The sequence below is a fragment of the Lepidothrix coronata genome, unplaced genomic scaffold, assembly GCF_001604755.1.
Source record: "Lepidothrix coronata isolate B3197 unplaced genomic scaffold, Lepidothrix_coronata-1.0 Scaffold186, whole genome shotgun sequence".
NCBI lineage: Eukaryota > Metazoa > Chordata > Aves > Passeriformes > Pipridae > Lepidothrix > Lepidothrix coronata.
The window spans coordinates 503,809-519,145 of record NW_016690366.1 but is presented as its reverse complement, the minus strand read 5'-3'; the positions used below and the strand labels follow the sequence as shown (position 1 = coordinate 519,145).

At 38.3% G+C, this 15,337-nt stretch overlaps 1 protein-coding gene across 16 annotated transcripts in view; it reads right to left on the bottom strand.

Annotated features, from left to right (window-relative positions):
- ATP2B2 (ATPase plasma membrane Ca2+ transporting 2) overlaps nucleotides 1–15,337 on the bottom strand; it is a 410,039-nt gene that overhangs the window by 43,200 nt on the left and 351,502 nt on the right. For all 16 annotated transcript variants that reach the window (XM_017830953.1, XM_017830962.1, XM_017830965.1 and 13 more), the window contains 4 exons: nucleotides 11,721–11,962; nucleotides 10,951–11,185; nucleotides 5,315–5,494; nucleotides 3,591–3,678 (listed from right to left, as the gene is read on the bottom strand). In XM_017830953.1, coding sequence (XP_017686442.1) covers nucleotides 3,591–3,678; nucleotides 5,315–5,494; nucleotides 10,951–11,185; nucleotides 11,721–11,962 — 745 coding nt within the window. The remainder of the gene's footprint in view (nucleotides 1–3,590; nucleotides 3,679–5,314; nucleotides 5,495–10,950; nucleotides 11,186–11,720; nucleotides 11,963–15,337) is intronic.

Sequence of the window (15,337 nt, the reverse complement as noted above, 5' to 3'; positions counted from 1 at the left end):
GAAACTCAAATTCATTTTAGTTACGGGCTTAAGTGCGTGCGTGGATAGAGCTTTAAAGGGTAACGTGGAAATGTTATATTTGACATTACAGACAGCACTGGCAATTGTTCACTGAATAGTCCCCCCACCAAAGCTCAGGATATCAGAATGCAGAGCAGAACACGGCTAAAACACCAGGGTTTCTAAACTAAACACGAAGCGATCGTGCTTTGTGTTTTATCAGTGAAACCCTAAAGGGGAACCTTGAAGGCATCAGTGCCTCCCAGCCCTGCACTTCACACCCCCCCCAGAGCCCTGGCTGTATTTACAGAGCACAGACCTCCAGACTCAAATGCAGGAGAGCTCCTACTTTCTTTAAGCCATTTTTGTGTTCTTTGCTTCGGGTTGAAGTTTTTACGCTGTGGAACGGGTGAACTTTCTGAATATTTCTTCGTAGGAATTTGAAGAAAAACAAGCTTTGACATTTTCTCTCCCATGGAAATCAAACCCAGTCGCAACTTGCAGCGTGCTGATATTTAATTTTAGAATTTCAATTGATGCACTTTTCTGTATTTTTGTTATTCTGCCCAGTCTCATGGCACGTCAGCATTAATGAGGTTGTAAATATAATACCACCCCATGCAATAATATTTGAAATATTTTAGTAATTAAGGGTAATTATTACTAATCATTTCTTCTTTAAAGTTCCTTTCCTGCTTGTTAACAAACCAGCCTGACATGAGAATATCTGATTTCAATATTTTTTAAATATGAGGGTTTTTAATTATGTTTTAATAACACAAAAATAATTCCAGACCAATTTGAATATATTGGAAAATATGTATAATTGGTAAAGTGAATATTACTTTTGTCTTCTTTATCTTTTATATCTTCTTCTACACTTTCTGATGATATTTCCCAGCAGCACTAAAGTGATTTTTCCCATAGTATTTTTTTTTAAAAAATGACAATTTGGAATTATTTCAGCAATAACATTATAAGGACATATCAGTATAAATGATGTGTGTTTTTACTTGTTATATTTTGAAATTGGGTAAAAAATATGAAATAATACCAACAGGTGCCTTAAAATTCATATTGTATTTTGGTAGGACTGAGATATCTAAGATTTTTATTTCACTTAAACAGCTTGTGACAATAAACCACTTTTGAGTAGTTTTTTTTCCAATCTACCTCTACTTCAAAGCCATAAATATTTGAAAGCAACCATGTGCCCAGCCTGAAATGCTGAACCATGCCTTTCTCTAGTCCCTCAGCAGCAGTAAAAACAAAAAGGAAAAATAAAAATGATCCTTTTGCTGGGTGGGATTGTGCTATGTTAACGAGAAAAAAAAATATTCCCTCCAGCAGCTGCATGTCATTAAAAATTAAATATGAAAAAAGTTTATTTTCTGATGTGTGTTTTTAGCCCAGAGCAGATAGAATACATCAAAGGAGAGAAAATCCTCTTGATCCCTCAAGTGTCTGAGAAAAACATAACATTTTAACAAGAGGCCCAAAACTAGTGAACATTTAAATAGTGTCTTGTAACTTTTAATGGCCCCTGGGGTGTTACCAGCCAAAAAAATCCTATCATGATTTCCAGAGACTTGTTCTTGAACTTTGTTACATACTCAATTGCTCTGTCACTTGACCTTGCCACATCTTTAAAATATTAATTGCATCAGTTGCACATGGCATTCAGTAATAAATATCTTTGGCATTGTCAAAGTGCATATGCTATAAAACACCAACAATTTCTTGCCTTTTTTTTTTTTTTTCTTCAGCTCTCTATTGATTTCAATTTCCCTGGAAAAGGTTTCATTTTCCTCTTAAGGGAAAATCCTGAATCATTCAGATGACTACTCCCAAGGGACTTATTTAATCCACTTAATGAAACACAAATTGTTGTGTTCCTGAAACAAATAAACTATTAGGCTGTACTATTATCTGTTCTTTAAGAGGTCTAAGACAGGATTTTATAGGCACAAGTGAAGGGAGGAGACTTCAGCTGACTGTGTGCTGTTTTCATCCTGATATATGGAGCTAACAATGCTCTCCAAACATTTTCAATCCTCAGTACCTATCAGTAAAATGTTTTCCAGCACATCTCCCCCAAATATGTATATCATTTATAAATTACACATTTTTACTACTATACTAATAAATTGTGGACATTATAAAACATACATGGAAAAGGAGGAGATAGAGTTTAAACAGTATGTCTCCACCTGCCCTATCCAGCATTAGTGCCAGGGTTTACAAGATATGGATTGTTCAGGAGAATTTCAATGTTTCCAGAGCTCTTCACACTCACCAGTTTCAATCCCAAAGGACCCAACTGATCCAATCTTCAAATTCACAGTGGAACTTTTGCTCTAAAGACATTCTGACATCTTTAAAAATTCCATAATGCTCAAAAGCCTTTGTAATCAGTCATGTATGGAGGCATGGCCAGGAAATCTTGTACACCCAGAGGATTCCTTATCTAAATGTGAATACCTATTTAAGCAGTCAACCAACTGAAAATGTGTCACTGATCAGCTGGGTCTTATCCTGAATTTTAGCTCCTCCAAGATTTGCTAAGAAGGGGCTCTCCAGACCTTGCAGGGCCTTAGCAAAATAATCCAGCTCTTTCTTCCTCGGGAAGTCAGGAAAGAGCCATCTGCCAATGGTTCTTCCACCTGTGCCAATCCCCCATCCCAGCATGGCTAAAAATGACGTTTTTGCTGATCAGAAACTGTCTGATTTCATCAGCTTTCAAGTGTGAGCTTCAAAGTCAACAGAATAAGATGTCAAGTCATCAAAAATTGCGAGTTACAGTTATGAAAAAGGCTCAATAAAGAAAATTGGAAACCAATCCCTCTTTTCCAGAACCATTCCATCTGCAGACAGCACGGGGGGAGAACATCATTTGTATAGAGCAGTTTTTACAGGACAGACTCTAAAAATGCAGCCAGAAATCTAGAGGAAGCCAGTGCAAATCATACAATTAGTGAGTCTATAGGAACAGGGAATTGGCTCAAAATCCCCATCTTCACTCATGTAATGCTAATGGGGGCAGCTCCGAGTCACACCATCACAAAATCTGCTATTGTAACAGGAAAAGTTTCTGTATCTTGGAATATTCTTTAAAAATAATCGTCGGAGAGCAGATGCACTTGAGAGACTTGATTCACCCTGAGATTGTTCTCATCTTAAAGGTATAGGCAAAGACTATAAAACCTATGTACCCTCTTGTTGATATGAGTAACACCCTGTTTCTCAACACTATTTGCTTTCTGACCAGCGAACACATGTTTTCCCTTCCCATCTAGGGCCTCACTCCAGTCCAATTCAAAGTCACAAGGCAAATATGAGATTGTCTACATCTATTTGCCAAACATCTTATTGGTATTTCTCCTACTCCTGCCAAAGAGTTCCCTATTATTTTCCATCTCGAGGCTGAGGTCGAGCACAAACAGCAGTGACCTGGTTACCGAGAAAACTTCCTGGCATTAAGGAGAGATCTGCAGCTAAAGGTAACAACTCAGCTATATTTGTGACAGTAAAATCTTTGCAAGGCAGATGATGTGCTGCAGTAACTGTGGCATTAATTTCCACACACCCACCTTTCACCAAAGTGTGTTTGTCCGTGGGGGACGAGCGAGCAAGAACCCGGAGCTTTGGCCAGATTTTGTCAATCCGCTCCTGCTCAATCTGGAGAGGGGAACACACACAAAAAAAAAAACCAAACCCAAAACAATTAACCTGTGATTAGCAAAATGCATAATATATTAGTGTCTGTGTGTCTGACAATTCACTGCTCAAACCTGCAACTTTTCTCCAAAAGCACAGGGAAATTACAACAGTCATCAAGCTCAAAAAAGGCAGTTTGTTACTACCAGAGTTCAGCTGTTGACTAACAGGGAAATTTTGCCACAGTATCTAACCAGCATTTCTTAACATCTTTATGGATAAGTCCACATGACTGCAGATATAGGACCAGGGAACTTCTCAAAGCTTACCAAACATGTTTACGAGTTTGTTGCTATACTCTTCATTTTAATCCAAGTTCTTCATTCGGCACCAACAATGGCAAAATTTTCTCTGTACAGCAACAGGAACAAGGACAAATCTGCTGCATATACCAACATTCTCAGGATTCCATCCATCAATGCAAGGAGTAAAGGACTGTGTCTGCTCATTAATGATGGACTCAAAGAGACAGCATAGATTTTACTTTTTTAGAGCTGACTTCCAATATCCTGTGCGTGAGCTCCATCATTTATGAGGAGTTAAAAATCCTCAGAAGAATAGATTTTTATGCAAATCGTTAATGTGAGTACATTAGATAAAGTGGAATAAATTAAAGAAATGAGAGCAGTTGGTTCTCAGAACAGACTCCATTTTTAGGAGCAAAATTGCTGTTGAGCCCCTTCTCCTCCTTACTACAGACCTTTAATGTGCTTAGTTTTGATTTCTTGTAGACCAGTGCTCTGGATCTAAAAACTTCAGAATTAGGCCAGCACTGAACTGATACCGGCTCTGCATGAGGAAAAGTAAAGACTGGAATTTCACTGCTGTTTTGAACTGGAAAGGGCTGGGGGTAGGAAGAAGCGGCAATGTTTCCAAGGAGCCTTTACCCATCCGAGGAACACGCCAGCGCAGGAGAAATATTGCAGTGTTCTCACTGGTTTCTAATTATGCATTGTCCTAGTTAGAACAGCTGGGCCCAGTTCATCACTGGATGGGTGTAACCCAAAAGTGTGTATTCTATAGCCTTCCATGCCATTTCCCAGAAACTGTTCTCAATAGGCCATTTACACCCTCTGCCCACATAAGCCCTGACTCCTCAGGCCATAAACTGGGTGTTCAGAGGCCTGCGAGATAGGAGGATGCTCCTTTCCTTGCACCCATTGTGGAACTCCCCGCCCTGAGGGAGGCACTGGGCATTCCTGCCTGAACTGGAGGATATATAATCTTGGAGTCTTGGGACTTTTTTAACCACTCGTGGGATCCAGAGGAAGACTGCAGACCACCACTCTCAACCAGACTACAATCACCACTTTTGACCAGACTGCAACAGCGCTCTCACCAACAGGGTTTTTCCCTCTCCTTTTACTTTGGACTCGGGGCCCAATGAACACCACTCTGTTCATGCCCCAGGGTGCTGGGTTATACATTTGGGTTTTGTGGGTTAAAACCAACTGTTTGTCTGTATAATCGTACTTATTGTATTATTTTATTAAATTGTTATTCTGCCTTATAATCTCTCCGTTGAGTTGAGCTCATTTCCCCTGCTGGTTTACCTTTAAACCAGCACACACATCCATGGATTTAGACTATGAATTACCTCTCCCTTCTCATTTCGGATCCTTCTGTTGAACTCTTTCCCTTCGAGGCAGAGAAAGTCTTCTCCCGGGTGGATGATCCCACATTTTATGGCGATGGCCCGGGCTGTGTTGATGTTGTCCCCGGTGACCATGCGGACTGTGATTCCAGCTCGCTGGCACTTCCTTATGGCTTCTGGGACCTGCCAAGCAGGAAAGAAGATTCCCGGGTAAGAGCTGAAGTGCCATTCAGGTGTTCCCAGCTGGAATATTTCGAGGCTGAGAAATTCGTGAGGCAAAAAGAGAACTCGGACATGTTATGGATTATTATTGTTACTCGGCTCTCAGGGAATTGAGGTTACACCACGGGCAAGGCAAACCTTGCATGAAGAAGCAAAAAAACCTGTCTTTTCGATCAGTTGCCTAAAGTTTCTCCTGACTTGAATACAAATGAGTGCTCTGCAGCTTTATTGACCTTCAGCAGCAAAGTACAGCGTGCTGAGCCAAACATACGTGGGAATATGAATGCAGAATACACATATTTTATGCAGACAATTATTTGACTTCTGAGCCAAGTTTTCTTTCAACACTATCACACTAATTTGTGCTTATCAACAGGTGAAATTTCTAAACATAGGAGTTTAAAATCACATCCGTATTTTATGTATTTCAAAACCTTAAAAATGAAACATGACTTTAGTTCTGCTCCTTTCTGCACAAGATTAACTCTTCCTGCTGCACAGTGAGAGAGTATTCAGTGTGTAACAGGGTCTGTGAGATTAATACAGAAGATGTATAATGACTTGGCATCATATACATCTTATTTTTAAAAAAAAAAAAAGAAAGATTTTTATAATTAAAATGTACAAGATCTGGGAGATTCATTCCTAACATTTAAATAAAATTCTTTTAATACAGCTATTTGGGTATATGAAGCCTACAGAAAGGCTCCATGTCTACAGCTCAATTTCAGATGGGGAAAAAAAATCCATTCCCTTAAACTATATCATAATTCATGATCATTTATAAATTAATATCACTAACCAACTAATTCTGTCTCAGGATATTTTTGCATTATTATGAAAGCATTATTTCTTCAAGATAAAAAAGCAATATTATTTGACAGGGAAGAATAAGAAATGTGTTTAATACATCAAGAACAGCCTAAATAAGTATGTTCAACACATCACCACTTCTCTAAATTTCATTTTTACCTTAGAAGGGTCTAAGGACTCATCATGATGACTGAAGTCCTTCACAGAGCTACAGGAAAATGAACTGCCTTAGTACAGAATACAGAAAAGGACAGATGAATATAAATATAAATATATATATATATGTGTGTGTGTGTGTATAAATAAATATTTTTTTTAAACTATTTTAGAAAGGGTAATAAAATGGACATTACTGGCTACAATATGAAAGCCTGTCTATATTCTTCTTGCCAGTTCAGTGCACCTTGTTGGTCACAACCTCTGTCATAGATATAAGAATATTGCAGAACTCAACGCCAATTAAAGTGGATTAATCTCATCTGTTAGTGTGAAAAATGTTAAGAAAAAGAGACACCAGTGCACCATTAGCTTGCACTGCTAATTTTGTGCATTTCTAGATATTTTAATTTCCTCTGTGGCCACAAGGATGTGACACTGCTGAGGGCAGGAAACTACATTTACGTGACAACCCTTGCTCTGAGCCAGAGTGGCAAATTCTGCACTCCTAAGGATTTCCTGGGGCCACAAAAGCTGAATATCTCAGACTGAAACTGTTCACCCTTAAATCATACCCTAGATCATGGTTATTCAAATCAGTGGATAATTTCACATCACGTTTCTGCATATTTATTACAGGCAGTTGTGAAGCTTTTGTTTTCCAAAATGCCTCACCGAACCAACACCTAATTGAGGACCATAACAGTGCTTTTCCCATGATTACAAGGAAAATCACCCCACTCTCAGAACGTGTCCCCAGAACGTGCTGTTTGCAGAATGGCTCTGTCAATACAAATTACAGAACCAAGGGAAGAATTCAGGGACAGAGTTTTATCTTCCAGTTCCCTCATCTCTCACTGAGAATATTCTTCCCACAAGTTGTACCCTGGAAGCATTATTTGGACCTCAAGCCTTTTAATATTATGAAATAGATTTCTAGACAGGAATGTACAATCAGATTAAATCTATTACTTAAGCAAATGACTCCTGATCTACCCAGTTTCCACATTAATAATCCTGACTATATCCCATTTGTCAATTTGAAATGCCCTTAGTATCCACTTTAACTGTGGTGACCCTCATGCATAGGACATGACAGATTTAGATGACTATCTGGAAAAGCAGAACAGTGTATGAACCATGAAGGAGAAAAATAAATTACAGTGCAAACAGAAAAAAATGGTCTATTCCCACAAAGTGCCAGTCCTATTAAACAAGGTCAGGGGAGGACAAGCCAGTTTCAAACACATCTCAAACTTGCATATAACGAGAGAAATCATTCTGTCTTCCTCTTCTGTCATTTTCTGGACAGCTGGTGGGTGGTATCTGATTTAATACTGTGTACAGTAATTACAGTTAAAATATTGTTCATATTTTTTTATTGCTGTAAGGGAGAAAGAGTGTTGGCAGACTGAGTGGGCAGTGGAAGCAGATATTTTCCATCAGCTTTGCAGAGCTTAAGCACACATTGTACAATATCTTGGTTTATTTTCTGTCTGCAAAGAAAAACTTCCAATGCATGCATGCATGCATAAAGCATCCAGTGCAGGAATCTCCTTCTGAATCAGGTGACAAATAAATGGCAGAATTTGGAAGTGATTTACGTTCATCTCCCAGAAATAACAGACTGTGGGCGTTCATTGGCAAATCAGTGTAAGGCAGTTCAGACTCATTAAAATCAAGCCAGAAAGGCTGTCAGAATCAACAGAGGACCTCTGCAGGAACAAGACATCATTTTGTTTGTTCTCTTCTTGTGTATTTATCAAAGACAAATAAAAAAACCCACACTCACACACAGTGTATATAAATATCAAGCAAGCAGTGCTTGATAAATCCAGCTCCTACTAACAAATAAACTGGTGTGTGAATTAACCTGAGAATAATGCAAAAGCCACAGGCGTCCATGGTTGGCATTCCAGACAAATCTGGAGAGTTGCTGGACATCATTGTTTCTGTCAGAATAAATTCTGATATCCACGAATGCTGAGAATGTCAATAAAACAGTAGTTGTAGTAGTATTTCTAATTTTTGTGGTTTGTTTTTTTTTTTTTTTTGCCAGAGAGAAAGCACTTTGAAAATTCATACACTCCAGTGGTGACTCTATCAATGATTGGGCTTAATTCTGGCAAAATATTGATATTCCTTATAACTACTCAACATCTTTGAGTTTGCATCAACAATGGTGATTTCATACATGTATATTATGATATTCCAACCGAGTCAGACATTCCATATCTAGGCAGGTTTTCTGAAAGTTATAGTTGTATTCTGGCTCTGGGTTTTTTGGTTCATTTCTTTTTTCCTGTGGTACAGTTACTGCTTTTTACTAGTGTGTGGAGTGGTAATAATAGTAATAATTCAAACATTGTTTTAGATGCAATTATTTAAACATTGTGTTAGATGTTCCCATGACGTTATTATCACTTTGAAACAGTCAAAAGGGATAAGGTGGGGAAAAAAAAACAAAACAAAGCACAGAGTCCCAAAACCCAGATGGGTTTTACCAACATTTGGTAGAATTCTGAAATTCTAAATATTTGATTGTGTGTCTTGCAATGAAGTAAGAAGTGTTACTGCATATTCTGGTGTTAAACCACAAGAAATTCAATACACTATTCAAATATTTCTTTAGAAATAAGATGTATTCCTGCCTTCATCTCCTCTGATTCTTTACATAGCAGTCAGATTTGACCTCTTTAATTTTAGCAGTGTTATTCACTTTTACCTCATACTCCAAAGAAATTACTCCCTACGAGATGAGAGCAGTTCTCTTACAAAACACACTCATAATAATCACATGAAAGGACAGTTTGCAGCTATTTTCAATAACAACTGCAAATCCCACTGCTACACAACCCCTCAGTCTCTCACACCACACGTCACCACACTTAAAGCCGTTTTCTAACGTGTATCATGAGTTGATTTTGGAGGGATAGAGGACTCATTGACAGTTCCAGTGGTCACTGAGAAAATCTTTTTAAGTTGTATATATATCTATGAGCTAAAGCATTAAAGGAACATTGCAGACACAACTTCTTAAGGATGCTTTAAAACATTTTTCAAGACTTGCAATGTCAGGCGTAGGGACAGATGGATTAGCAGCAAGAGACCATCTGATGACAGATAAAGTGAGTGCTGGTGTTAGTGGAGATAAGGAGTTTATCATACAGTTTTCACCTAAGCAAGGTTTGGGTTTTTTTATATTATAACCTTGATATTGAAAAATACACTCAGTAATGTCCATTATCAGGTAAAGAACAGTTATATTGGTACCTGTAGTTGTATTGTGTTAGTTCCCAAAGTTACAGCTCTTACAAATTTGTAAAAACCTACTTTATAAAGAACTCAGGGAAATAAGTCAGAAAAATCTGTAATTTTCATGTTTTAGTAAAAAAAATAAAACCCTAACATGTCTAGAATTGCCACCAATTCTCAGTGAATCAAATACAAAAATTCTGACGTGGTTAAAGAAGAATCAAAAGAGACAAAGATGGGCAACAAACTACTTTTTGTGCAGCATCAGAACTGACAAGAAAAATCTGAGTTATCTTTCCCTGACCTCACTCCAAAGCAAACCACAGCCACTAATCGTGTGCTGAAGTAACAGCAGGATCAGAGCAAAGAGAGTGGAAACACCTGGATTGTACACTCAGCACTTCAACTCTGGGACTTACCTTCTGTCACTGCTTCTAAACCCTAAAACTGAATTAATTCTCCACTGTCACCATTAATTATCAAGCACCATATATATATATATATATTTATATATATATAATTTACAAGTGTAGTAGCAGGCACATGCTTCCAGTGTGAACACCTAATACTGATTTTCTCAGTTGAGCTGAGTTGAAATTTTAGTCGGATTTATAGAAGCCATTTAAGCACAGTATCCATGAAACCTTCAGCCTTTTCATGGCAGCCTTTCCTTGTCCAAATATATTAAAAGCAAGTTTTTCTGAGTAGTCATCAGGTACAATTTTAAGACCATTAGTAAAGTGGCAACTGTTACAATAAACCACAAAACTCCAATTTCTGGAGAAAATGAGCATGTTGTCCTTATAGTCATGGTAATTATAATCACTGCACATCTCTGCTTGCAGAGTTGCACATCACTGAATTACTACAAGGAAAATTCTTTAATGTGTGGGAGCATATTAAAATTTCTGCTGTCTTCCTGTACACTACTCCTCGACAGAAGGTTAAGTCATCTCCATCCTGTAGTTCAAAAAGCCCTATATTTCTTTATTTAAATATCTGTTGATCCATAGTTGATTTTTATCAGGTTAGTAATTTGGCCTTTTATCAAGTAAAGCCTGTTTCTAAAGCTCCCTTTCATCTTCTTTGACGGAACTAATTTAAAAGAATAAGATAAAACCTGTAAGAAACCTGTGGTTCAATTTATATTCGGCTCTCTGAGAAACGTTTTACAACGTAAGAATTGGATATACCTCTGGCCTTACTGGGTCTTCAATGCCAACAACACAAATGCAAGTCAGGTCAGATAAGATGTCGTTCTCGTTGTCCCAGTCGGGCTCTGGGCTGCTGGAAAAGTCTCGGAAAGCCACACAGATGGTTCTCAGCCCATCACAGGCCATGGGTTCTATGACTTTCTTCACCATTTCATCTCTGTCCCGTGGTCTGAAGACACGAGGTTCCCCAGCTGCATTGAGGATCCTGGAACATCTGTTTTATTTAAGGAAAAAAAAGATTGACTCTGTGTTTGCATGAGTACTGAAAAGTATCTTCCTGTATCAGCTCATTTCAGTTGACACTAATCCGAAGGAAAGTTTTAAGCTTCTAGTGGAAATTTCTAGAAGATTCACTGCTGAAATATCAGAGAGAATTTGTTTGTGACTTATTACAGAGACATCAAGTGCCCTTCATCCATTATTTCCTCAATATCCACGTAATTAATGAGCTTAAAACTTATACTGAAATTGAAAAATATTTATTTTCCAAAGGGGCTAAATGTAAAAAACCCAAATGTAAACTACTGAATTAGACCCAAATTTTTGGCAGCCAATGATAAAAACAGGCCAATTTTGCAAGAGTGAGCACTTTAAAAAAAAACCTGAAAAAGAACATGAACACCTTATACTACTAAAGTGTGTCATATTTCTGGTGGAAGTAGTAAATTCCAAATTTGAAAATTCCCACTTATTAGTGCCAGAATGTTTTGCATTTTAGAGAAACAAGGCAACTAATCCACTGAACTTACTTCTTGAGGACAATTTCAGAGGCCCCTTTGCTGTACATTCGGAAGCTACCATCTGGCATTTTAATAACTGTGCTCATCGACTTCCTTACGGAGTTGAAGGTGTAAACTTTATAGAGCTTCTCCTCGGGGATGAGGCTCCGGACAGGCTCATAATCCTGCTTCAAATCCAGGACAAATCCCAAGAGGCCACACTCTGTCTTATTGCCCACCTGGCGAGGCAGCCCACCCTCTTTTTCTGGTGGCTGAAGAGAAGAAAAGAGTTAGACATTGATTTCTCTAATAATAAGCAGGAGACAATTAACGAAGCTACAGCGTACAGTCTAAGATCCGAAATTGTGCAGCCACACATCTTCCAGTTTTTAAAAGCAGGGGAAAAATCCACAGAGCTCTAACAGACTTGAAGCATTGCTGCTCACAATGAGAAACATTTCACTGGTCTCCTGCATTTCTTTTCTTTCAAATTAGCCATTGGCAGCTCAATAGCTTGAGATGGTCGGGCGATACATCATTAAAAATGAAGTGACTTTCTTTAGGCTCAAAAACAAGTAATTCAACTTCTTGCAAATTGAGGATTTCCTTTTCTCCCTTGCTTAGAGTTACACTGGTTTGCTGATTTTCATGGTTATAATGGTAAGTTAAAGAAAGTTCTGTCCTTTCTTTCTTAGCAGGCATCTTTATGTAAAAATAAATGTGCGTCCAACCATAACAGTAAAAAATAGGTCTATATCTAAAAGTACCCATTTTTAGAATTAGCACACTTTAGTGTGCTGCTTCAGACAAGAAATGCTTTGTACTAGAAAAAAAATGGACTACTCTAAACACTGTGCAACTCCTGATAACTCTCAGTCCTTCTGGGACAAGGAAGGCTTTACCTTCGCATCCAAAATATAAACAAACATTTCATGTACAAACTTTCTTGGAAGCGTAATACACTCCAAACCAAATGTTCCTGTGTTGTCATGACTCCAGATCGACCTAAAGGGCCCAGTGTGTGAACTATAGACTGTTGATAACTTAAATTTTGTTATGCTCACTAGAATTAGGAAAGGGTTCCTTAAGCTAGGGTCAAAACTTCTCTTATGGGAACCAAAACAAGAAGTCATTTCACAGTTTTAATTTGCACTGAAAACAGATGTGGATTGGATTCAAGACAAGACTGTAAGTCATCATTTTCGGTGTGAGTTAAACATTTACCTCACATTTTGCAGGACTATGTTCAGAATCCAAGTTTAGTTTCAGTGTAGACTTTAAAATCCAGTTTACATCAGAAATGGGATTCCTAAGTAAATGGAATTCCCTATGTCATCCCTCAGTGGGATGAGGGCTTATGTAGGGAATGATTAAAGTTGAGAATCAGTAATTCTGCTGAGATTTGGCTTCTTGCTCCAAGAGGGAAAGGGGGATCTTTTAAGCAAGCATTAGTATGTAAGTGTTCCAGATAACCACCAACTGCAGCTGGCTTGAAGAATGAAGGTCAGACAGATAACAGTAGACTGCTCTAGAACTAAAGTAAGCAAATAAACATGAATTTTTTTCCATTAGAACCATCTTTCTATCACCAAGAGAACATATACCTGGTGACAGATAAATTAATGTCATCTTTTTTTCGTGAAAGATGCATCTGTGGAGAACAACACAGAATAACCCAAAAATCTTTGTCTTAAAGAGATTTATCATCCCGAAAGGGATTGTAACATCTTTCTTCTCTATGAACCATCATTTATACTGAGTTATATGGGCCACACTGGTCTTGCAATGGCATTTGAGTGTTACTCCAGGGTCAATGTAAAACACCAGCATGCAGTAAAAATGACAATATGATATATTAGTTTTATTATCTGTTATAACAACTTGTCCCACTATAATCTCATTATATGATGATGTAACTTCCCAGTGGATTCTCACATTCACTTAAGAATCCCTAAATCAAAATGCAAGTGCTTGTAGTATCTGGAAGGATTTGCATTCAGAGGATATGAAACTCTCGGTTAGGAGTCAAAAAATACTCCTTAAAATACAGTGTTGTTTAGATAAATAAGGTTCATTTTCATGGCATTGCAGCTACATAGTTCCTGAGACATGCCAAGGACTTCAGGTTTCTCACAGGAACAGTCATCAACTTCCCTGCCTGGGTGGAAACGCTGAGAAAGATCAATTCCTCTGTCCATATCATATCCAACTTTTTCCATTTTAGACCTAAATCCTCACTGATGCTTTGTTTGTCTCTGCCACTGAAGTCAGTGAATCTTGAAAAATGCCTTAAATATGAATGAGATCAGGTCACCAGAACACACATGGAAACCAATGAAAGACACACAATCCTAGACAATAACTGATTTATATATATGATTTCATCATGCCCTGATGTGAATGGATATCAAGAAAACAAAAAGCTGCCCACATTTCACAACATAAAAAAACTAAATAGCAGAGCCCTTCCGAAATCGTTTTTATTTCAGCAAAAAGTAGATCACACTCTGCTGTTCTTACTGCGGCCTAAAAATAGATTTCTTTCAGGGAACATCTTTTCAATGCAAATATGTAAGCAGGGGGGGAAAAAAATACCAGTGAAAAGAAAAGGAGCAGACATTTCGGAAAGGTTTCAAAACCTAACAAGCGGCCACCTCCCTCCAGAGCAGCTGCTGCCTCCATATTCTTTGTACATCACATTATAATAAAGCATATGGTGGTGAGAGCTGGCAACCAGCACTTCCTTCCCTGCACTGTTTCAGCTCAAAATCCCCACGCCAAACCCATCCTCCTCGCAGATTGTTCTGGGCAATCCTTTGCGGGAGCTGCTGCCTTTGAAACTTCCTGCTGGGCCCGTTATCTAAATTTATTTCTCGCCGAATTCCGTCCGTGGCGCCTGGAAAACAATTCCAAGGGCAGCCCAAAGGGTTTGTTTTGAATAATTAAGTAGGAATGACTTCATTGGCTCCTGGGAGGTTGAAAAGCCTTTGACGACAGAGGAGGGAAACTGAGCTTTGGCAGTGAGGACTCAGTCGATTGTGACTTTTTAAGAGCTCAGTGAAGGACCTCCTTCAAGGCACGAATCAGCTACAAACTCTACCGTCTTCTACCAGGAAGAGCCCGATCCAGTGTCTTCCTCCAATCATGATTTTCCCCTGATCCTTGCAAAATCTTTTTTCAAGTGTTTCTTCCGAGCCCTTGTGTTATTCGACGGCAACGTTTCGATCGCGAGCAAATCCTCGCGTGTGAAAGAAACCGCGGACAGATGTTTAAATAAGAGCTGTTACAACCACCGGACCAAAATAGGTTTCTAGGTCAAAGTACAGCTGTGCTACTGAGGCTTAAAAACACCAGTCCAAAGCCAGTATTGACCTGACAGTGAATTTGGATTACAAAGGGAATTTTTAGAATTATTTCGCTGAAAAATAATTGACTAATAAACGAGTTTTAAGAAGGAAGAAAGTTAAAACTGCAGGTGTAATTTATAGAGGCTTCGATATTTAAAATTAGATTAGGAAATTACAGTGCTTTCATTTTTACCATAACACTTCTAAACCTCATTTTCTCATTGCCCCTTCTGACGTGGAAAGAGAGGACTTTGCAAGAAGATCCGAGTAGTTTTTCCAAATTAAAATGTTAGGATTTCA